The 23,982-nt window shown below is 39.2% G+C and overlaps 1 protein-coding gene across 2 annotated transcripts in view; it reads left to right on the plus strand.

The window, feature by feature from the left end:
- Positions 1 to 23,982, plus strand: part of RFT1 (RFT1 glycolipid translocator homolog) — an 85,393-nt gene that overhangs the window by 31,723 nt on the left and 29,688 nt on the right. Inside the window, exons 4-5 of one of the 2 annotated variants that reach the window (XM_038186169.2) lie at positions 8,482 to 8,545; positions 16,155 to 16,259. In XM_038186169.2, the coding sequence (XP_038042097.2) occupies positions 16,200 to 16,259 (60 nt within the window). In that variant the 5' untranslated portion in view covers positions 8,482 to 8,545; positions 16,155 to 16,199. Of the gene's footprint in view, positions 1 to 8,481; positions 8,546 to 14,075; positions 14,158 to 16,154; positions 16,260 to 23,982 lie in introns of those variants that run through there. The other variant, XM_038186172.2, reaches the window with a different exon arrangement.

Raw genomic sequence — 23,982 nt, forward strand, 5'->3', positions numbered from 1 at the left:
CAAAAACGCTTGGTTTATGACTCTCCCTGAGACTATCAGCTATTTTCCATGTAAACCTTATTGCATATCTCAGCATATTTTAGCCTTCAATTGAGGTTGTAATTGCAATACTATAATAGCTGCTTGTAAATACAGTTTTAAGGCAGAGCTCAAATTTTATGGAAGGCTTTGTTTTGAAGTTTTCATGCTTGAATATGGCCTAGGCCCTGAAGTCTTAAACGGTCTTAAGTTTAACAATATGCATGTACAGAATTTCAGGTCTGAGTCTTATTAGGCCTTTGATTGTCTTTGTCCATCTCTTACATATGAGAAGACTGGAATTCATGTGAACAATCTTCATGAAACAAACTTCCATTCATCATTTGGTTTTAAGTGAAGCAACACTTGATTTTTTTTCTTTTTTTTTTTTTTTTTTTTTTTTTGCAGTACAATTGTGTTTTTTAACAGGCCTGTAGTGTTGTCAGTCACAAGAGTTGCACAGGAGAGGGTTTAGAACTGGCACTTTCCTTTTACCTGCAATTACTGATTGTTCCTGGGGTGCTGTGGATGCCAAGTAACCTGAGTTAAGCTATGCTATTGTCAGCTTTGAATTTTGGTTGTTTTAGATGTTTTTTGTAGGAGTGATGGCTGGGCCAAAAGAAGTCTGTTTTGATGACCTGTGTACATACACAGAAAGACATTTTAGAAATGTTTTTCTACCTTTTTATATTTCCAGCAGGCACTTATAGCTGTGTTTTTAACTTTCTTCATAAACTACCCTTCTCCCTGATTGACTTCCTCAGATAAGATAGCGACATTTTTGTGAGCATTGTTATATTTTCCTTGTAGCCTCAACTAACTACGCAATTTTTCTGTTTGGCCACACAGCAGAGAAAGATGAACAATATAAGAGAATTCTGGATAGATTTTTAGCTTTGGTATAATTGCATTAACTTTTATTTGCCCTGTGTATTTGATAGCATATTATGGACCTTATCTGGGTTTTTATGTAGATTTTATACAATCTCTACATACTTGTAGCTGCTGACATGCTCCAGTGGCTTTTCTGAAGTTTGAGTCTATGATATCAAGGGAAGAAGAAAATAAACTATATGATGGATGAATAAAAAGATGTGTGATTGGGAGCTCACCGATTTGTGAGTTGAATCAGGAATCATCCCTAGGTACATTCAAATTGCTCTTCATTACTTATTTCTATTGCTTAATTCCTTGAGCTGTTTATTTCATTACTTATTTCTATTACTTTAAAAAGCGTCTTAAATTAGTTATGAAACCTGTTCCTTAAGAAGAGCCTTTGTGTTCAGCTTTCAGCCGCCTGCATGTATTTCTAGCAATCGTGCTAATGGTTTTGCAGAATAAAATGTCACAGAGTACGCCTGCCTTGTGGTATCTAAGCCTCTGTAATACTGCACAGTTCCAGGTAATGTTACATGGCAGAACATGGACAAGGCCATGTTTAAATGCAGAATAGCTGGGAAGAAAACTTGTGTTCTCGACCCTGCAGAAGAGACATGATTGATGAGCTGGAAGACTAGCTGGAGCAGAGCCCTGCCAGCAACCCTTCTCATTCCTGCTGTAGATTAACATTTTCATCTGGTCCATTTTATTGGCACGCATGAAACACCTAAGCATGGTGCCATCACACCCCTCCTGCTATACTAAGATTGTTGCTACCACAAATTACAGGGTCATGACTGACCAAGAAGGGCAGGGCTTGGTCTCTTGTACCTTTTTATGGCATTGCAAATAGCTATGCAGTCATCCTGGAGTAACAGTGCAAGAATACAAATTACAGGCTAACCCAGCCTGCTGGTGTCCCAGTGCAAGAGTTTATGTTAACTTCACTTTGCTGTTTCACAAAAGGCACTTGGACATAAAGGGAGTGCTGATGTTTCAAGTAGGTCTCATGTAGGTGTGAAGTGCACTTAGATATTGTTGAAGTTATTGGTAAAGTAAGCCACCTCAGAATAAACCACTGGAGTTGTGTTGGTGCAGAGCAGTCTGCAATAAGGAGAAAGTTCCTGCTCCAATCAGAACCGAAGGTGAGTATGGGGAAGCAGACAGCAATTAATGGAAGTGAAGTTTAGTCAGGAGAAACATCCTTTTTTCCAGAAAATGCTAACAAAGCTGTATCTGTGCTTTCTGATCCAGTGCAGGTGCAGTAACATCAGGCTTTGTTGGGGTCCTTGAGTTGCCCATATGAATATGGGAAGGGTCGGGTCACAGGCATGGGAAGTTCATGTTAGTGTTCAGGTATGATTGGCAAAGGTACAGTTCTTTTAATAACAACAAGAACTATATACAGTACCAATGTGAAGGGAAACTGCTTTCTCAGGAGATGATAATACTTGTGGTCCTTTCATATTTGTGTAATAAAGGTTGTACATCTTTAATCATTAACAGTAGACACTGTAATAGAAGGTCAGATTTAATTCTCTTGCCTTAAAGTTGAGATGAGAAGATCCTTTTTTTTTTCTGTCTCTCAAAACGAAAGTTGTTTTTCTTTAAAATCAGAATTCTGTGAATGAAGGTCAAGTAGAAACTAGCACAAGTTTGACACCCCCCTTTGCCCCCCGTGAATGGTGGAAGGCTCAAACTCAAAGATACACTAGCAGGGATGACATCATTTTGAAGTTTCAAGCATCACAACTCAAACAATCACTTGAAGAAAAAATGTTGATTTAGAACAAATCTTGGAATACATGTAAGAAAGCTTTAATGCTTTAAAACTTTGTGTTAATCCTAAAAATAAATAACATGTGTTGTAACAGCTTGCAGCTTTACAAGAGGAGATTGAACTCACCAGAAAATACAAAGCAGTCTTTATTTACATCTGTTTTGTTCCAGACCAATACTTTTTCAGGTGTAAGTTTTTTTTTAAAGGTGTGGGGACAGATTCTTTCCAGTTTGTGATGAAAGCTTTGATTTCAAGAACAGCCAAGTGAACAGCCATATCTTTGCAGTGGCATTGAATTGCTGGGTTGCTTCTGGTTTCATTTAGCTATATGTTAGAGAGATGTATTATTCCTTCAGTTTCCTATTCAGATTTTCTTGTACTGTAATGGACTTGAACATGCAGAAGGAAGGGATTTTACCCCTTTCCAATGTAAGCCGAAACCCTGGAAGTTTGAAAGCACAGCTCTTATTCTGTAAAGTAACAGCACACGAAACCTTATCCAGGAAAAAAAAAAAAATAAAATAAAGGAAATTGGCATTAACTGGAAGTTGCAGTTAGAAGCTATTAACTGTACTGTCTATTTGAAGAATGTCTAAGAACTAGGGGAAAAAAAAAAAAGATAAACACAATTGGGAAAAACAAATCCATTTACAGCTAGCATTTTGCAAAAATGTGTAAAACTTCTCTGTCTTTCCTCTTTTAAAAGATATAAAAATAGATATATTAACTTTTAAAGCTGTTCATATAATAATCGTACTGTTCAGAAGCTTTCCTGAACCTTTGAACCTTATGTTGTCTTTTGGCTAGGTAGAACTTCTAAATTACACAAGGATATTAATTCATAATTCTGAATCCAACCACAAATGTTTTATTTGTTGTTCTGGGGCTTAGGGGGAGGAACAAAAATTCCCTATAGAAGTGTGGCCAAGCAGGGAGAGGGGTGAGAGAGATTTATAGCCTTGGTAAAACAGAACTGTGTGAGGAGGTGTGGTCCTCAGAAATATCACATGTATTGTCTTGACTTGTGGCATTGTTATCATTTAGATCTGTCCTTAATTTCACCGTAAAATGTGTATATTGCCCGCAATTTTCTTTATTCAGTACTGGTCATGGTTAATAAGAGGGAGGGTGGAAGGCCAGATTTCACCAATCGTTACCATAGGAAATGGTCTATTTTAGCTGAGTTATTTCAGAGAGCGCTCATCCTTCTTTAAAACACAGGTTTTGTCTTGTTCCTATTCTCAGATACTGGCTTTTGTAGAAATCTTTTCAGGGCTATACAAATGCTAGTTTAAACTCTAAATAACTTCTCTATTCCAATTCTCTATTCCAAACTAAAGATTTGTGGAAGGACTAAGTGGTGTGTTATTTTTTTGTTATGACTTTTCAGGACTGTAAGTGGTCTGCTTTGACCTTAACTGCATTGTTTAGAGCTGGAAATCTGGGTGAGTGAGCTGATCTTGTGATGTGTCCTGTCATCCTCTGATACAGTTATGATCTTACATCACTTGTCTCATCTGTTTACTTCCAATTTTGCCTAAATGATGGAGGCCTGCTTGTGATACCTTGACCTTCTTGAAAAGAAAAATGTAACAAAGCCTATTAAGACTTGTCTTAAATGCTTCATGTATGTCCTGTAAATAAATGTAAGGGAAGAAACCCAATGACTTTTTGTTTTAGTTATTTTGAAATTAGCACCATATGTTAGATCACTAATGCAGCAGCTCATTGTATCGCTAGCAGCCTCACAGACTTGTGATAAGGGTCCTGAGGGCCTAATTAAGCAAGTATTTGATTTTTTTTGGTGAGAGATTAGGCTAGCAGATGCATTGCAGCTGAGAAAACTAGGAGGGTCCTAATAACTGGACTAATTAGCAGTGCTGAGGAACTTCTTAGAAGTGACAAGTGTTCTGGTCAAGATGTCCTGAATAGCTCTTAATACGGACTATTATCTCCTAGCTGCTTTTGCTCACTAAATTATAGCAGGCAAAAAGAAGCTGTTAGAGCTAAAATGACTGCGCAGTCGCAGAGCAATGTTCAACAACTGCTCTGTTTCTTTCGTCATTTGCTGTTCCCGACTAGCTGTGTTGGCATGGTACTTCAGCTCGCTGCTGGCTGAGCTTGCAGTACCTGCACAGAGCTGCCAATCCATAGTGGCTAATTTGGTGTCTGCTACAGCCTTGTGCTGGTCACTGGTTTGGCTGCTGAGAATAATGTGTGGCAATCACATGCCAGGCGGGGATGGAATTCTTAATGTGAAATTCAGTAGGATAAATGAGCCACTCTCAAAGACATTTATTACTTTTTTTTTCAATTGTTGGTTCAGAACCCTTTGATAAAACAAGAACCTATTTCTACTAAATGTAGCATTGGTTTTTAGTGAATAATACTCCATCAGAGATTCATGCCTTTGTTATGCTTACAAATAGAGATGTATCCCTGTCTCACTATAGGAAAACATCTGGACAAGTGATCAAGTGCACCCTCAGTAAGTACATAGCACCAAGTTAGGCACGAGTGTTGATCTGCTCAAGGGTACAAGGGCTCTGCAGAGGGACCTGGACAGGCTGGACTGATGGGCTGAGGCCAGCTGTATGAGGTTCAGCAAGGCCAAGTGCTGGGTCCTGCACTTGGGGCACAACAACCTCAAGCAGCACTACAGGTTGGGGGCAGAGTGGCTGGACAGCTGCCTGTATTGGTCAAGAGATGTCTGAATATGAGCCAGCAGTGTGCCCAGGTGGCCAAGAAGGCCAACGGCATCCTGGCTGTGTCAGGAGTAGTGCAGCCAGCACACCAGGGAGGTGATCGTCCCCCTGGGCTCTGCTCTGCTGAGGCCGCACCTCGAGTGCTGGGTTCAGCTTTGGGCCCCTCACTACCAGAAGGACATCGAGGCCCTGGAGCATGTTCAGAGTAGGGCCATGAAGCTGGTGCAGGGCCTGGGACACAAGTCCTATGGGGAGTGGCTGAGGGCACTGGGGGTGTTTGGTCTGAAGAAGAGGAGGCTCAGGGGAGACCTTATTATCATCCTCTACAATTACCTTAATGAAGGTTGTAGTGAGGTGGGGATCAGATTCTTTTCCCAAACATTAAGTGGTAAGAAGAGAGGAAATGGCCTAAAGTTGCATTGGGGAAGTTTAGGCTGGATGTTAAGAAAAATTTCTTCACTGAAAGGGTTGTGAAGTATTGGAACAGGCTGCCCAGGGAAGTGGTTGAGTCATTGTTCCCAGAGGTCTTCAAAAACCTTTTAGATGTAGAGCTTAGTGCCGTGGTTCGATGGTGGACTTGGCAATGCTGGTTAAAGGCTGGACCAAGTGATCTTAGAGGTCTTTTCCAACCTGAATGATTCTAAAATGTCTCTGTGTGCAGCTTATTTATGGCGAAGCTGGTACCCTACCAAATGTTGCAGCGTGTCTGGAAATTTGTCTGTCATGCTGGGACTGCTCAGCATCTCTGAAACCTGGCGCAGCAGATGGTCAGGATGTTCTGCCAGTGCCTGGGTGAAGATGAGGCCTTTACAGTGGCCAGTTAGAAAATAGTCTTCTAACTTCATCTTCAGTGTCTCTGAGATGCTCAGGGATGCTGTTCCTCTGGATCTAAATATTTTCTGTATCTTTTGAAAGATTTTCCTTGGTGTTTTTTTTTTTTTTATAATTTATTTATTTTATTATTATTATTATTTTGTAAAGGCTGCATTCTCTTAATTATGAGTTTTCACTACCATTTACTGTAGGGGAAAAAATGCATCCTGTGGATGTTTTGGCTAATTTCGACAAAGCAGTGCACAAAGCAGCTGAAAAGATGAAGGAAACTGGTAACGTTCTTTTAGCTGAGGCTGTTGGTCTCTGCAGTTTCATTTCTAGCAGAGCAGCAAGGCAGAGGACCCACATCTTAGAAGACATCTGCATTCCAGATACGGTGTCTGTACACTACTGTACTTGGGTGTTTTGGGTCCAAATAACTAAACTGGGGAGAAGGTATGGTATTAAGTTTCATTGCTGGTCACTGATGTTCTCATAAATGGTATATAACTGGAAATACAAATTCAAATTTTGTTACTCAGCCCAGTCTCTGGAGAGAAACAGGAAATAATTGTGGATCACATAGTCCATCCATCACTGGTGTCACTACTGTCACTTTCTATTTGTTTTGATAGGGAGAGAAACCCAGAAAAGGAGTTTAAGGCAATGATTAGCAGCATGGGAGGGGGGGAAATCTTTGCAAAAGAAAGGCTGCTTGTCTGAGCCCTCACCTCAAAACTAACAAGCTTTATGCTGCTACTTTTAGACAGCAAAATATGTGATGTCTTCTGTGATGAGCTTGCCATGATACACAGGATGACTTTGTATTCTCATAAGTCATGCTTTAAGAAACCTCAGAAGTAAATGCTTTATCTGTCTTAAACCCAACCTTTTATAATAGCTGTCAAAACTCTAAATCCTTTCAAGAAGCACAGTAGGCAAGAGCTGTGGTTTCCATTTAAGAAAAGATTGTCAGTTTGCCCAAAAATACCAAGAGGAAGCAGCAGTGTCAGTAGTAAGCTATACCCACTTAAGAGTGCCTTCTTGTTAAACGCAATGACCTTTCTTTAAAAACAAGTTTCTGCATCTTTGAGTTGGTAGAATATAGAACAATACCATATTTATTTGGCATACTTGTGTTTTTCATGTTCAATTTTTATTCTGTCTGACTTGAAGGCTATGGACAGGTTTTAGACAGCCTGATATTTAAGGATCAGGAGCCTTATAAGAACAAATGAGAGACTAGATTTTGCTTTTGCTTACGTTGGGTTCTTGCCAGAATAACTCAGCTGAAGCTACTGGAGTGAGTTACCCTTGTGCAAATCCAAAGCAACAGAATAAATGGAACTCTTGTCTTGTTGCAAGGAGGACAAAAAAAAAAAAAAAAAAAAAAGAAATGGACTTCTCAGGTACTTTAACAGTAATTGACCTTCTAAACTTGTGTTGATATTCCTTGTAAATGGCAAGACCTCAGAGTGTAGGGAAACACCCTAGAAAAGGGTCTGTGATGGCTGAGATGCTTCTATATAGTAGAAGAATGTTCTTAAGGAACGAAATGGACAAGTCCATTCAACCACATAGTCTTCGACCATCAGCTGTTCACTGCTACATCCATTTCCTTTGAAGTGTGATCCCAAACAGAGGAGGCTACTTCTCAGCAAGTGTATCATCATCCTGGTGCTTTATCAGCCATTAAATATATGAATACCTCATGGATATCTCATGTTGCAGGGAAATCCAGCTGGTGACTGGTTTGCAGGTTGTTCCCAATGACCCTTGAAGCAGGATCCCAGTTGACTGCTCAGGGCAGTTGCTGTGCATCAATGCTGGAGTGTGACTTCTGCTGTCACCCCATTTCTGCAGTAGAATCTGGGTGTGAACAAACTGATGTCAAATTGTAGAGTAATGAAGCACATAAGCTCCTCACTGTAGGAGAGGTACTTTGGTCACAGGAATCCTTCCTTACACTGCAGTTTCTAGCCATTTTAAAGTGCATTGCTGAGGGGATTAGAGTCAGAACAATCTGAAAGAGAGATCAAGCCCAGCCTCCCACTTGAAGCCAGGCCAACCTCAGATATCTGAGAGGAGAGGAAAAAATCCATTGTTTTTTCCATTCTTGAGTTGGATGGGGTAGGAAATACGTAAACTTAGATGTTTTTGTTAGAATGGTTACATTTTTACCCTGTTTTCTCCCTGTTGCATTTCATCTTACTTTTCATTACAAAAGAAAGAATAGGAAGAGCTGTAATAAAATATTTTCTTTGATATATTTTTTTCTCATTTCAGTGGTAATAAAAGCTGCCAGTGAGAGGGACTGTTGGACTGAATACTTTTGTTTCCTGTGGTCTTGGTGAGTATTATGTGTTCAGGAAAGTATCAGTTTCAAGTATGAGGTAAATAACAAAAACACACACACAAAAAGTTCAAATTTAATTATTCAAGTAGTGGAAGTTGTAGAAAACTTCAAAAATGACATTGTGATGTCTTGTATGCTTTGACAAGCCTTGTTACTCTTCCAGTTCACAGCTGACAATAAAATTCAGTCACCTTAATTTAGAAAATATATGCCACATATTGAACAGAAGTGAGGAATCTGAGCTGACAAGTGCACCTTTATGTAAGTTTAATAGCTTTTTAGAAACAATTTCACTACAGTGGTCCTGGAACTGACTTTCTAATTGTACAACTGTCTGTTGAACTGGATAATTTAAGACTGGTATCACAGAATGGCTGAGTTTGGAAGGGACCTCCAGAGACCATCCAGTCCAACCCCCCCTACTCAAGCAGGGTCACCTAGAGAATGTTACACGTGAAATGGTTAGGCTGACAGGACATCTAAGAAGCAGAGCCACAGAAACATATTTCTCATTTCAAAATTTTAGTTGGATCATGGACAGATTTGAAAGTTCAAATCCATTTAATGTCAGAGTTATCCTAGCACGTTAAATGGGCAGCCTTCCCAAAGACATGAGTGATCAAAGAGCATCTTTAAGAGACAGCAAAAACACTTTTTCCTGAAGGTGCTGCATAGGCATAGTCTTGGAAGTGTTGCTGAAGCTCACATGGCAGTCCGCTTCTGTAATAATGAACTTGTCTGCTACCACAGGCTGTGCCTATTTATTAAAACTGTGAACATAGATTCAGAGACCTCCTGCTCTTATACAAAGAGAGGTCCTTAATTTTGGCCATATTAAATCTGAATAATAAAAGTGAACTGACATTAACCTTCCTGGCCCCCCTCCCTAAAATGGTTCTATCTAAAGCTGAAATACTCACACCAGTAGGCAAGAGTACCAAGGCAGGAGCAAGATAGTGGGTGTTGAGAACAGATGCAGCATGAAAAATATTTTAATAATATTATTTTAATTTTGCATGGGTGCTTGCTATGTATTTGGACTATGTCTTGGGATCTAAGAGAAGAGCCCCAGGCTCCCACCCACATTTGTTGTTTAACGCAAAACTGTTTGACATTCTCTCCATAACACGGGGGGAAAAAAGAAATATGCTCTGCGAGGGGCCACGGCAGAACACCCAGTAGCATCTTGAAACAGTGATGCAGGTGGGGGGGTCATAATAAAGTCTCACATGCTTTTTTGCATTATTATTTTTTTTGGCCAGATCTACAATGTAGCTATTTCTGTACAGATTATCTAACAGTAGTAAAGAAGGAAAGAATGGGAAGGCTGTTTTCAGAGTCTTCAAGAAGTTTGCTAGAAGAGCAAACATCAGAGTTGAATGCATTTTTATGGATATGAAAACAAGGCCCAAAGAAGCTGAAGAGAGGAAGATGGATAAGATTCTGAAGGGATTTTTAACTACAGAGGCTTCTGATGCGACCTGGATGCTAACAGTGTCAGTGGAGCCAGGCAGGGATCTTTTCTTATCTTGAAAGCTCATGATGCTTTATGGCTATATAAAAGGAACAAGGATATCTAAACCCTGATAATTTCATGGGGAATAGGTTGACATCCACAGCCCTTACTGTCTTTGGCTTCTGCAATGATCAAATTTGTGTCCTGGATGTTTCACCATTGTTTCTGATGGCATGCCATCAAGTAAGGAATGGCAAAAAGACATGTAAAAATATTCAGGCAAGCTGTTTCACAATACTTAAGAGATTTTTCTCTCCCTGAATTGGAAAGCATAAATTTCATATGTATCTAGCGTAGTCAAACATTTATCTCTAGGAGTCTTTTGTTTTTTATTTTTATTTTTAAATTAATGTGAAAGCCTAAACAGAAAGAATGGAGCTCTCTTGGAAAAATAAGTAGTGAATGCATTTTTAGTTGGAAGCAAAAACTTTATGGAGCAGGATGAGTAACTTCAGACCAGCGTAATGTAATTGGCTGTGCTGAGCGTTGAGAGTTTCTCCGTGTAGATCAGGTGCAGTCTCATACCTTTTAGTTTGAGGGCCTGCACATAGCTTGCTAATCCGGATGGGAAGGATATGAAATGTTTGCTTTTCCTATGACTGGACAATTTTCAAATCGTTCTTAAGCAGGATCAATGTTCAGCTCATAGCCCAGCCTTGTATACTTGTACAATGTATGGACTGTGCAATACTACAAAAAGAACTTAATAAAGGGTGCTTCAGAAATGGTACTGTTACTGGTACCCTTATGAATGAGAACATGTCTTTAGTTATAAAAACGTACCTTTTTTTCCTAAGTGAAATTGTCACCTGTTCATTTAAACTGTATGTTCTGGGGCAGTAATAAGTTCAATCTGCCATTTAAGGAACTTAAAAATAATGTAGCAAGCTGAATGTCTAGAGTTAAGTCGATGCATTCTGTTCTTTGATTGCTAGCTAAGCTCTCAAGTAAGTGTTATTTTGATTGTCCATGCTGGCAAGCCTAATAAGCTACCAGTTCTATGTGCTTTTTACAATTAGGGCATTTACTTATGGTTTATATTATATTATTATGATAAAAGAAGTCACAAAGCCTGACTTAGAGCTATAGTCTTTACAAGTAGAGCAGTCTGTGGAGTGTTAAGGTGCCATAAAGAAGAACAGATGAAAAAAAAAGAGGAGCATTCCTATGATATTCTACCAGCAAGCAGCTTAGTTTGGTGGGTAAAATTACAATAGAGGAAAAAAAAAGTTAGAAAATTTATTCTTCCAAATTGCTGCTATCAAAACTCTTCCCACCTTGACTGGGGAAAGCAGACAGTTGCAAGCAGCTCAGATACTTGAGATTCATTGGTGGTTGGTGCATGTTAGGATGCCAACTGAATGCAATACAAGCTTGGGATGAAAAGAGAGCTTTAGGGATCACAATACAGGTTGAAAGATTAAAGATGTTTAAAGGCTTCCTTTCATGAAAACTATGCACTGAAATGTTTTGAGGTGTTAAGTATAAGAAATTTACCTCATCTGTTAAATGTAAGTTCATGATCACTCCTGGATGCAGGTACTCAAGCTAATGCCTTAAAATGAGTGTTTTATATGTGTAGTAAAACTATGGCTATCACTCATATATCACTTCTGGTGGTGGCGAGGAAAAGTGTATCCAGACTGGGCAAGATGGAAGGGCTGAAATTTCATAATGGAGATGTGAACTGAAAAGTTGGGAAACGATAAACAAGTTCACAGAAATGAATAGCTGCTCTGATGTTGAGCTCAGTTCTCAGATCCCCACTCAGCACTGTTGTGAGTTTAATCACTGGCAACTGATCAAATATTTCTTCCTTCTCTAGTACCAGTAGTTCTAACAGGCCTTTGTGGAGAAACAGCTTCTTTTTCTTTTGAACATATGGAATAATCTTCAACTGACTGTTTTACGAATGTTTCCAAAACACTTAGATTGAAGAAGTCCAAGAATGCAACTTCATTTCCTCTTCCAAAGCTTAATCTAAATTTCTTTTATAGAGATCAAATTTGGAGCACATATGTTTGACATATGTGACATCATCAAATAGCTACCTGATGCTCATCAAAACAGTGAGAACAAAATGAAGTAAAACAATAGATTGAAGGTACATATGGGTAACTATTGACTGGTGTGAAGTTGCATCCAAAGTTGGTTGGTTTCAGTTCTGTATCAGTCTGTAAATGTCACTACTCTGGGCACTTCTCTTAAAGTGGAGGCCTAGATTAAACAATCGTATCACCTTTGTCTATATTGTATAATCTGAGCATTTGAAAACTTAAAATACAGTCAGACCCCTCTGTATTTTAAATACTTCTGTAAACTTGCATATTTTCCTGTGTGGCTGGGTAGGCCTTACAGTGACACCCCTGAGGAGCACAGTGTGTCACTCAGACTGCAGAACCTTTTTTCTTTGCTCAAATGGTAACCACTGAGTTCTCGTGGAGTGATCTTTGTGCTGTCATGGGGATGCCATAAAAATGTCACTTGAGGAAAAAAAACAATGGAACTTTAAGTGGTTTGGCATTCGTACGCAACAAATTTACATATGGTAAGTAGGTGGACTTGTGAGTTCAGCAGTTAATGTAGAAAGTTACGTGTAAACAGCAAGCAGTCTGTGTTCTGTAATGTTAGTAAAGGAAGAGAAATCAGGACAGCCCTGCAAGTAAGATTGCTATTCCTGAATACCATTTTCAGGTCATCTGTTAATTTGCCTCTCACAGCTTATCTGTCTAAGTGCTCGATTGTGCACATCGTGTGAATTTTGAAGAGTTTGGGAATGGTTTTGCTTGGACAAGTAAGTATTGATTTCTGTGGAGTTGGGGGAAAACAAAGCTGTTGTAGTTACTGTGATTTATTTCTTTAAGGTGGTAAAATGCAATTTAAAAACAACAGATTGCATAACTATGATGCTAAGAGCAAAATCAGGCTATTGTGGGCCCAAGTGCTGAGGTTAGATGAATGTCTCAGAAGAGCTCTAGTAGATGTAGCTTAAAATGTCATAACTAAGTTCTGCTCCTCACCTCGTGTTTGCCAACACATTCAAAGCTTTAGGTTCAAACTCCTCTCTTTTTGTAGTAAGCTGTGCACAACAGCTGAGGCACAGGCATGTGTCCCATTCTGCTGCCTTGTTATAACCTGACAAAAGACTAGTGCAAATATCTTGGGGCAGTTCTTTCTTAAATCTCTTCAGTGAAGTTAACCTAAGGAAAGTGACATAGGAAACAAATTTCCCATACTCTGTTGGTGATTTCTTCTGTTGAAGACAATCTACCAACTTTCTAGCAGAACTTTCATAGTGGATGATTCCATGCATCCAGGATTTCTGTGAAATTTCCTGTGTTTATTTGGTATCTTCAATTTTATTTAAAATTACATAGAGTAAAAACAATCCTCCCTTTTTACAGTGGATCACTTTAGGAACAACCATTTTAATGATTTTTTCTGGCAGAGGTCTGAATGTTTTATTTTTAATGTAACGCCAAATCAAAGAAACCTACAGTATAGCAGGCCCAGATATCTGAAATACAATCATCCATCAAAAGCCCTCAGTGGGACAATTACAGCCCCCACATCCTCCTACAGCAAACCTTGATTATAGGGAAGAATGCTTGAGGGCTGCAGCTGACATCAGGCAATGTAAAGTATTGCTGCTGCTATCTTCACAAAATCACCTGCTGCACGTCTTTGTAATGAGGTGGGGGAGATTCATTGAACCATGGGTGTTCTAAATTAGTATTGACTTTACATGATTTGTGATTTATTTCAGTATCTGTATTAATGATATCTATTTAAATTACATAACAGATTCACATCTGTTATGTGGTTTTCACATTCTTTACAGAGCAGACAAATGAAGCTTTAAATACTCCTTTGGAAACAAATACTGTGTGTATCCAATACATACTTGGCGCTGTTGAGTGCTCTCAACATTGCTTTCTACCTGAATATTGTTTCCTTTCCTTCTTGAAAGACAAGAAGACCCCATGACTCCTTTCTTTTGTTTTTCAGCAGTTCTTTCCAACCTCTGTTTCCACAGCTCGCTCTTGTATCAGGTTTTCAAGTGGTATGCACCTCATTGTCACTTATGCAGGTAAAGTAAATGTAAGTTAGGTCTAAGTTATTACTCTAGTTTAGACAAAAAGCACTGTGATTTGTTAATGCTCTGCACCAGACTGCAGAGCTCTAAGGTGCTGGAAAAGATCCTCAGCAGTAAGTGATGAGGTCCAGGATCTTGCTGTGCTGTGTACAGACCAGAGCAGTGATGCTTCTGTGAGTTTCTTTGACAGGAAATGCTTCATGGGAAGCTTGAGCTCTGGATCAGGCTTTTCTTTGTTAGTTTAGAAATTAATTCACAAAGCTGTATATAAGAAGGTATTTGTTAGGGACAGAAGTATCACTAATAGTGTTAAAATCCTTCAGGCACAGCAATAAGAAAATGCATTTATTCCCTTGTTTCTTAAAATACATCAGATAAAGATTGATGCTTTAGATGCATTACATGGAAAACCATATGGCTAATTCCATGCTTGGCAAGACATTGGACTTGGCTAAATTTGTTTCTCAGCAAGTTTGTCCTTGCTGACTGCAGAATTTGGGGATTACATCGGGAATATAGACAAGGTTCTCATGTCCTCCAGCATTTTTAGTTTGATGTAGATATGAGCACAAGTGGGCATTTAAACATTGTGCTTCATTTCATCCTTGGTAAGCATTACCATTTCACTCCCACAGTTAGGCACTCCATCAACACTGATAATATTTCCTTTTGTACATTCCACAGTGAAATGGATGCATAGCAGCATCTGAAATCATGGCTCATTTTCTTTGTGTTAGGGATATCAGTTCTTAAATGCTTTGGCCGTTTTCTTCTAGCCCAAAGGTCAAGTATGTCTAATCCTTGCTTATTGACATGGACTTTTCTTCAGAGCTGCACTGCCATATCTCTGGTGATGTGAATAATGTTCTTGTTTTTGGAGAAGGTAACTGACAGAGAATAACATTGTAGAAGTAGATGTATGAATGAACAGAATGGCATCTGCAGAGAGTAGTGAAAGGTAGCAAGCGGTGCTGAGTAACATTGTCTTTGGTCACAGAAAAAGTACAGTGAAGAATCTAGAACCAAGGTAATACTAGTACAGCAGGGAATGATCTTGGTAAGAAAAAAGCAACAGGAGCAAATCCCCAGTGCAGGAAACCCGTGAGATTCTGGGTTGTCCAACAGACTTTTTTTTTGGGGGGGGGGAGTATGGATGCTGCTTTAAGGGAATTTGTGTTAAAGAATTAATAGTAGAATTGCACAGGCTCAGGGGAGACTTTATAGTGACTTTTAGATACCTAAAGGGGGCTGCAGGAAAGCTAGGGAGGAACTCTTTGTCAGGGAAGGTGGTGACGGGACAAGGGGGATGGCTTTAAACTAAAAAAGTACGGATTGAGATTAGATATTAGGAAGAAATTCTTTCCTATGTGGGTGATGAGGCCCTGGCCCAGGCTGCCTAGAGGAGCTGTGGGTGCCACATCCCTGGTAGTGCCCAAGGCCAGGCTGGATGGGGCTGGGGCAGCCTGGGCTGGTGGGAGGAGAGCTTGGAACTGGGTAGGCTCTGAGGTCCCTTCCAACCCAAACCATTCTGTGATCTGTTCACACATTTGTTTTCTTAGTTTAAATCTTCATTTTAAAAAGCACAGCTGTATATGACAGGTTTAACATGTACAGCACAGATGATTTCCATTCTGTAGCATGAAACACAAAGGGTAGTGAAGTCACAGTTTGCTTATGACTGAGGCAGAGTCTCCAGAGTGACCTTTGAATGTCCTTTAATTTTGATGAAAGAAGCAGACTTCTCTTTTTTTAAAAGGTCACCTCCTTTTCATAAGGGTAGCCTGAAACATTACTACTCAGAGAAGTAAGAGCAAAGATGTTGTCTCCTGAAAAGCTCATTCTCCTACTTGTTATTACCCAGTAGTACTTTACTCTTGTCTGGCGAGGTTTGGGTGGATGGAGGGAGGAAGGGAGTAGGTCTTATTTTTGAGATTTTAAGAGGCTGAATTTTATATTAGCTTCTCAGCTTATTTGTTTTCGTTCCTGTCCAGTAAAAAGCTGCTTTTCCATGGGAGCCTGAGGATAACACGCTCAAGATGAAAGGAAGTGGAATACAGTGGAAGGGCAGCCAAAATCTGATGGCTTCCTTGCAGATGGTAAGAGCAGTTAAATAAGTTAAAAAGGCAGTGTTGTGTTCCTCTTAGTGCTGTCAGCTTTACAATTCTTTTCCATCTTTTGTGAATCTATCATATTTGATCATTGGCCAAAACCTGTTGTTCAATTATTTTTTTTATGAACAAATCCTTCTTCATAAAGTCTGAAGGATGACATGTAGCTTGGGTTTCCCCCGGTACTTTCAGGTTGGTTTTGACCATCACCTTAACATACTGGATTGCAGTCCCATGTGCTGCTTAGTGACACAAGGGGGATGTGACAGCCTTGTCTGGCTACTGTAATGTTCATGCTTCATTACAGATAGAAACATTTATCGCTGCGTACCCTATTCAAGATGGACCCTTTTTTCCCTTAGAATATATGCTTGGCTCCACATGCTTCAGGTGCATAGTATCACAATCTAGAACAGGAAACGTGGGGAAGACCATGCACAAGTCAGTTTGTTAGGCACTAGCAAAATTCAGCTCATGCTGATGGGAATTAGCAAACTGATAGTGTTGGGTTTCCTGAGTGCATTTCCAGTGAATGCTAATGTGTGGCAAGCTATCTGCTAATATTAACAATATTTCTCACCCACTATGTCATTTTGGGCCATGCAGAGATCTGGACTGCAGCAGCTGAACAGTTGGAATGAAGCATTGCTCCTGATACCTGTAGCTCTTGTCACCAGAATGTCACTTCTTAAAGCTTTTTGACAAATTGTCTTGTGTTGGGAAGCAATAGATTGCACCTGAAATTCTGCATTATGTTTATTGGCTGGAGTCCCTCATGATAAAAAAACTGAAGCTTCTTGGAGTTATTGGCAGGTGTCCACGGATCAATACTGATTTGGTAGGTTATCTGGGTATTGACAGTAGGCAGTTGCTGTGCCTGTGGCAATCCATCCAGCTTCCCAGCCAGCTAAGAGCTATTGTGGCTGAATGACCCCCTGCCTTGTCTCTTGATTGCCGCCACAACCATTTCATCTGAACATAGCTGTACTGCTAGTTAAATGACTTTACAAAGCATTCCCTGCTCTGTAGTGCAGATGATCAACAGAATCAATGGCACTGTGTGTTTGGCATCAGTTAGCACAGAGCTCAATGAGAAGGGTGGGAAAAGCAACAAGAAGCTTTTTGCCACTTCTTGCCTTTCCTCCTCACCTTCGTTTTAACTTTTTCTTGTTTTGTTTTCCAGAATTGTATTTTCTTTTGTACTTTGCAGATACTGTTTCCTGGTAATAGTTTTTCCTGCATTAACTTCATTGACAGTTCTTTGAGCAGAGTAAAAAATTTGAATGCCTTTGTTAAAACTTTAAGCTTTGTTTTTTCAGAGGTGATGAATACTGGTAGATAACATGCAACTCTGGGTAGGATTTCGCCTCTGTACCATGGCCAATTATCACTTCTTGTCAGAAACTTACTGTTCCGCTTCATGTCTTAACCACCTACAATTTAAAAAATAAATAAATAATAAATCTCATGACATACATTGTACAGAGCATTCTTCTCAGAGGAGAGCTAAACAGTTTCAAGTGTCGCAAAACAGTTTTCACTTTTTAAATAGAATATTTATTACGTCTCCTTTAATTCTTTCTCCTAGTTCTTCACACAGCATCAAAAAACTACTGTATCATTTAAAGTTTTTGTTTTAATTATTTTATATATATATATATTTTAACAAAGCTCCTTGTTATTTATTGTTAACATTTCTAATTTTTCAAAGGTTGGAGACTATAAGGGATAAGACCATTCTCTTCTTTTTTTGTGGTCATTTGTTTCATGTTTTTCCTGGTCCTTCCCCCCCCCCCCCCCCCCCCCCCCCAAAAAAAAAAAAAAAAAATTTTAGCTTTCATACAATTGAGTTTCTACTCATATTACATCTGTGTGCTACCATTGAGACTGGCTGATATGAGAACTAACTGGGGATTCCACTAGTTCTTTATCAGCAGTTATTTTTGGAATGTTATCACAATGGCCCTACATTAATAGGAAAGTGTAAAAAGCTACTTACGCTTAATCTAGTTAGCTGATTTTCATTCTTTTTACATATATAAATGGACCTACTTTCCTGTTGTAGTACTGTCTTTTAGCCATGTACCTAAATTCTTTCAGACTGTACAGTCATTTCCCATACTTACATCATCTGTTGGCTACAAGCCCTAATTAGTCTCTTTGCTTTCTTTCACTTTAGTATTTCAAGAAAGTTTTGTCTGATTATATCTTGCTTCATGTAATTTAGGAGGAATAATCTCATACCATAACTATATTTGTCATTCTCCAGCTTGCTTTTCACACAAATGGATTTTAATACTTCCTTCTATTTCCTATTGTCCACTATAATTCTTAGTTACTTAAACGTCTTCTCGAAATCTGACCTTCCGCATAGTTGTACTTGGTTTGTCTCTATCTTTGCAGTGGATTCAGCAAGTGTATGAGTATTGATTCAGGTTTTCATTACTCTGCTTTTATGGTAGTAACAAATTGTTTCTACCAGAAGTCATTGTGAAGGTGAGGTTCCAAAAATAGAAATGAATTTCTGCATGTGTATTTACATGTGCAAGACTAGTCACACACAATCTGAAGAGCTGTTATCAAGCAAAGTCTGTAATTTACTATTTTTCAGCTTTCTCTTGGATTTATTTTTTGTGATTTCACCATCTTTGCCAAAGACCAAGTATACTTCATTTTTATTGGAGAGAAAGTTGATTATCTTGGATGTTGTAACTGTAATCAGTAGGGGTTATTTGAACTCTAGATGGCAACGGAATTTTAATTGGACCCCTTATAATAAGGTCAAGTTGACCCAGTGCTGTGTAAGTGACGGAATTATTCTCTTCAATGTGCCTCTTTCATTACAGTTGTGTAATTCCAAGTAGCAAAGATGAGAAGTCATGCAAAAAATCTGACAATTTTCAGACTGCTTTGAAGTCCTGCACAGTGAAGACCTATAAATGTTGCTAAATTAACGAGTAAAGGGAATTTTCATGGAGTATTAATGACAACAAAATGGCGTTACTGTTCTTTTATGTTTTTATGCAAGGCAGTTATGTAGTGAATGAGAATATGTAAAGTAATGGAAGAATTAATTTGATTAAAACCTCTGTGTAGTAAGCAGGAGCATCAGTTTGAGCTGCCTGCCACTAAATACTGAACTTTTGATTACTGTTCAACAAAATGAATGCAAAAGAGAAGTCTGTAGTGAACCTGGTGCCTGCAGCAGGTACAGTTTGACAATAAAAAACAATACTCAGTCCTAAAGTCAGGCATTTAATAGCATCTGTGCTTTATGTCTTTTTATTGATTCTTGTGGTCCTAAAGGCCAACTGTCGATTTACTACCCCTGTCTGGATCCGGGGAGGTCAATGACTTAGAGGAATGTGCTATTTTTTGTTTGTTCTGTATAGTGTATGGGTTACTGCAACTCAAGTTCGTAACTATAGCTTGTGAAAATGTTGCTCGAGGCATATACCCAAACATCTCAGAAGAAAACACCATTTCCTGGGTAGCGAATAGGCAGGAGTGAAAATTAAACACTTTTCATTTTTAAAGGTTGCAACAGAACCTTTATTAAAAATACAGTTTTCATATAGCTAACTTTATTTAGCTGATTTTTATATATCTCAGAGAAATATGTCAGGACTGGAGGTGGTGGGTTACAAAGAGATCCTGTATCATCTTAGAATAACCTCTTTAATAGCAGTGGATGAAATATATGAGAATTTCACTAATTCATAAGTTAGTAATTAGTCATTTTATAAATTCCATGAAGAGAAATTATGGCTTATCTTCATCTATCAGTGAGGATTTAGGAGCTGTGTGCCTTGTGCATTCATTTCAGCAACACCTCTTTCCTTTCCCAAAGCAAATACATTAATATTTATTAATGTTTCATGGTATAGAAGCATAACTTAGTTTTTAATACCTCACCTTTTAATGCCTCAAGATTTATGCTATTAACTAATTTATTTTTGTGTGTGTATCTATAGTACATTGTCCTGTGCTATAGTAACTCTGTGACATACTTTTCTTCTAATAAGAAAAAAGGTGTCTGAAATGTAGACGATTGCTTGAATTCACAGGTCTTGAACACTACTGGGAATGGAGCCTGGAGTCTAGACTCACACACCTCTCTTTAACTGGTAGGTGATATTGCCTCTTTGGTGGTGAACTGCTGAGCCCAAAACTGAAATAATTGATCATTTGCAAGTCTGGAACACAGTCCACTTTCAAGTTGCTTCAGAAATCTTGCTTTGCTACTCTCGTTTGTTAAGTTGCAGCATACTCCAAAAAAAAAAGGGGAAAAGTTTCTGTGTCCATACATGGTAAAGAATTTCTGAGAAATGCTTTGGAATTACTGCTGAATCACTCTTAAAATGCTTGGGAGAGATCTCCGAATGATGTGCAGTGATGTGTGGCAAGTTAACTGCAAATATATGTCCTTGCCACCAAAAAGTATTTCTTCTTTAAAGATAAGAATACACACATCTAATCTTTCCCATTGCAAATCTAAAAAGCAGTTTCAGATTCTACTGCGAGATAGAAATGTAGGGTTAGAGAATCAGTCTAGATTTTACCTATGGTTTATTTAATAGTAAAACCTTCAAATGCAACGTCTGGTGGTGTGGTTGTGTGTAGGGGTAATCCCATGAAAAATCACAACTTTTGCTTTTTGTTTTGATGTACTCTTTCAGATTGGCAGTCTAGTTAGGGCTGGTAAAAGTATACCCCACACAAATAAACACAGTTTACTTGTGTGTTGCAGTAAAAAAAAAAAAAAAAAAAAAAAGCAATACTCCTGATGTGGCTTGCTTTGGTTCTTCCTGTAATGACAGAAGCAGGACAAAGTTTTGAAAATAATATTTGCTTATGTTTTTATTAGGACAGCTTGTTTCTTTGTTAATCAAAGAGAAGATAATAGCCCTCCCCTGCATTCCTGCCTTACTTATTCACAGGTTAACCTAAATAGCAAAGAGCTGCTCTTGCCTATATCATCTTTACTTCAGAAGATTCTGCTTCATTTGCTGCAGCAAGCCCTATGACATGCACACAAGCCTATGTTGATGTAGCTATGGCAAATGGAGCCTAATCCTGTTTTCATCTCTTAATCTAATCAACTGATGCAAAGTAATTCCCTAAAAGTAACTGGATTATCAGCACAGTCAAACTTCTATCCAGTCACAGTTTAAAATGAACTGTTACAAGGCAGTAGTAAAGGCACTTAGTAGTTATAGAAGAGACACTTAAATCAGGCAGTCTGATTAATCAGAACGTCTTTGAAAACACACCACATTCTGAAGGCTGCAGACTGATACTGTCCTAATCACGTGCAAATACCTTCTGCTTCCAGCCTCAAGGCAAGCCTGTTTGTCTCATGGAAGGAGATTTTTGTTTCTCCTAATGTTTGGCTGTAAGCAATAGCTGCCTTTCAATGAGGAATGGGTATGAGTTTCCCTGTCTCCTCCTGCCCCTCCCCTTTTCTTTAACTGATAAATTTTATCATTTTCAGCAGCTCCGTGGTAGCAGCACGTTGTGGTTTAACACTGATAGGCAGCTCAGCACCACACAGCTACTTGCTTCCTCCCCCCGACAGTGGGATGGGGGAAAGAATTTGAAAGCTGTAAGTAAGAAAACTCATAGGTTTGAGATAAAGACAGTTTAGTAGGTAGAGCAAAAACTTTGCTTGCAAGCAAAGCAAAACAGGGAATTCATTGCTACTTCCCATCAGCAGATGGGTGTTCAGCTGTTTCCAGGAAAGCGGTGCTTGTCATGCAAAACAGTTTCTTGGGAAGAAAAACGCCAGCACTCTGAGTGCCCTCCCTCCTTCTTTCTCCAGCTTTTCTTGCTGAGCCCTGACATGGCATGGTACGGAACATCTCCTTGGGCAGCCTGGGCTGTCCTGGCTGTGCCCCCTCCCAGCTCCTGGAGCCTCCTTGCTGGCATGGTGCTGTGAGGAGCAGAAACATCCTTGGCTGTGCAGGCACTGCTCTGCAACAGCTAACCCCTGGTGTTAATACCACTGATGTTCATCGAAAACCCCAAACATTGCGCCGTACTAGCTACAGTGAAGAAAATTAACTCCATCACAGCCAAAACTGTGAGACAGAATTACAGTAAAAATGTAGTTTTTGAAGAAAAAAGGCTTTCAGGTCCTAGCACTAAGCATTTCATCTGTGATTCTTCCAGCCAGGAGTTGAGAGGTCATTCAACAGGAAAGTGAGTTTAACTGACACTTAGGAAAATTTCAAGGGTGTTGACTTGACCACCATCTTACAGGTCAAATTCAGACGTGATTTCTCATCTTTAAGCAACTGCCCCAGAACAGTACATCTATATGCTGCTGTGCAGCCTTACGCTTCCTTAGAAGTCAGTGCAGTCTCCTGATTGGGTTTGCAGTGATACTCTGATACTTAGGACACAATCCCTGTGTTCACATACAAATAAAATATAATCTAGTAACATTCAATGCTCAGAATACATAGTCCCAGTTTTACCAAAAAAAAAAAAAAAAATCAGACCCTGGGAGCCTCTGCAAATAATAAAAAAAAATCAGTTTAGTAACTGTGTGACTGGGAAGTATGAAGCCTACTGATTTAGCACTGTTAATGAAACAGCTTCCTGAAGCTTTTCCAGGAATTGCATCCAAGTACTGAGTGCCTTCAGCTGATATATCCGTAACACTCAGCTCTTAGAGTAACTAATATTTTTGGCTTTGTCAATGTAAATAGCGCTCTCAACAAATTCAACATATTTCACTAAATTAGAATGTTTAATGCTGTTGAAACTGAAGTCCACAAATATAGCAGGGTGAATGGGATTGGGTACAGGACAAAGCAGGAGACAGTATAAGGACTGCAGTTCTAGCTATTTAAAGAATTCTAAGTCTTGGTTAATTACATAAAATTAGATGAACGTGCCCTAATCCAATACACTGCAGCTTCTGGGTACTCCAGTTTAAAAGCCATACAGACATGCTAATTTTAAACTTCCATTTTAGAAGTGTAGCTTTAATTGTGAACTTATCTGTTTCCTTAATAGTGAGTCTTCATTGCCTAGATTCACTAATTTCAGGTCCTGGGCAAGCTCCTCACAGAGAGCCTCATGGTTGATGAAACATTTGTGGAAGGCTTGTTTTTTTACCAGACCCTGGTAAATTTGTGTGTGTATTAGTAACTGGGATCTGCTCAAAAGCTTTTGTGAAGTCTTTGGCTCTTGCAATGGCTGAAATAACTTCTGTCCCATCATAAGCAGTGGCAGTGGGCTCTTCTGCAGCTCTTAGGGCAGAGAAAACTTCATGGGAAGTGCCTGCTAATTCTGACAACTAAGTGTAACAACCAAACCCTGGCCGATTCTGCCTGCAATATACCTGGTGGCTCATCGAAATGCTGCATGGAGCTGGGTGTATTGATGACTGTTACTGTCTGTCTTCTGGCTGCCAAGCCGGATGTGGATATTTGGTGCAGCACAGCCAGCCTGCGTGGTTAGCTGTAAGAGGGAAGCATCTGTTTCGGAACAGCAGGGCACACCTGAAACTGTGGGCACCCACCTGAAGGTGACTCAGCTTGTGGCGGTAGGTAGTGCTGGCCCATCACTAATGAAAGATATTATTATCAGAGATGTGATAGGGGTGCAGGGAGGGGAGTTAGAAAACTGTCTGCATGCAGGAAAAAAAAGTTTCTTAATTCACTCTTGTCACTGCTGAAGAAAAAAAAAAAAAGAGAAACAG

This window comes from Anas platyrhynchos, chromosome 13, assembly GCF_047663525.1.
Source record: "Anas platyrhynchos isolate ZD024472 breed Pekin duck chromosome 13, IASCAAS_PekinDuck_T2T, whole genome shotgun sequence".
NCBI classification, from domain to species: domain Eukaryota; kingdom Metazoa; phylum Chordata; class Aves; order Anseriformes; family Anatidae; genus Anas; species Anas platyrhynchos.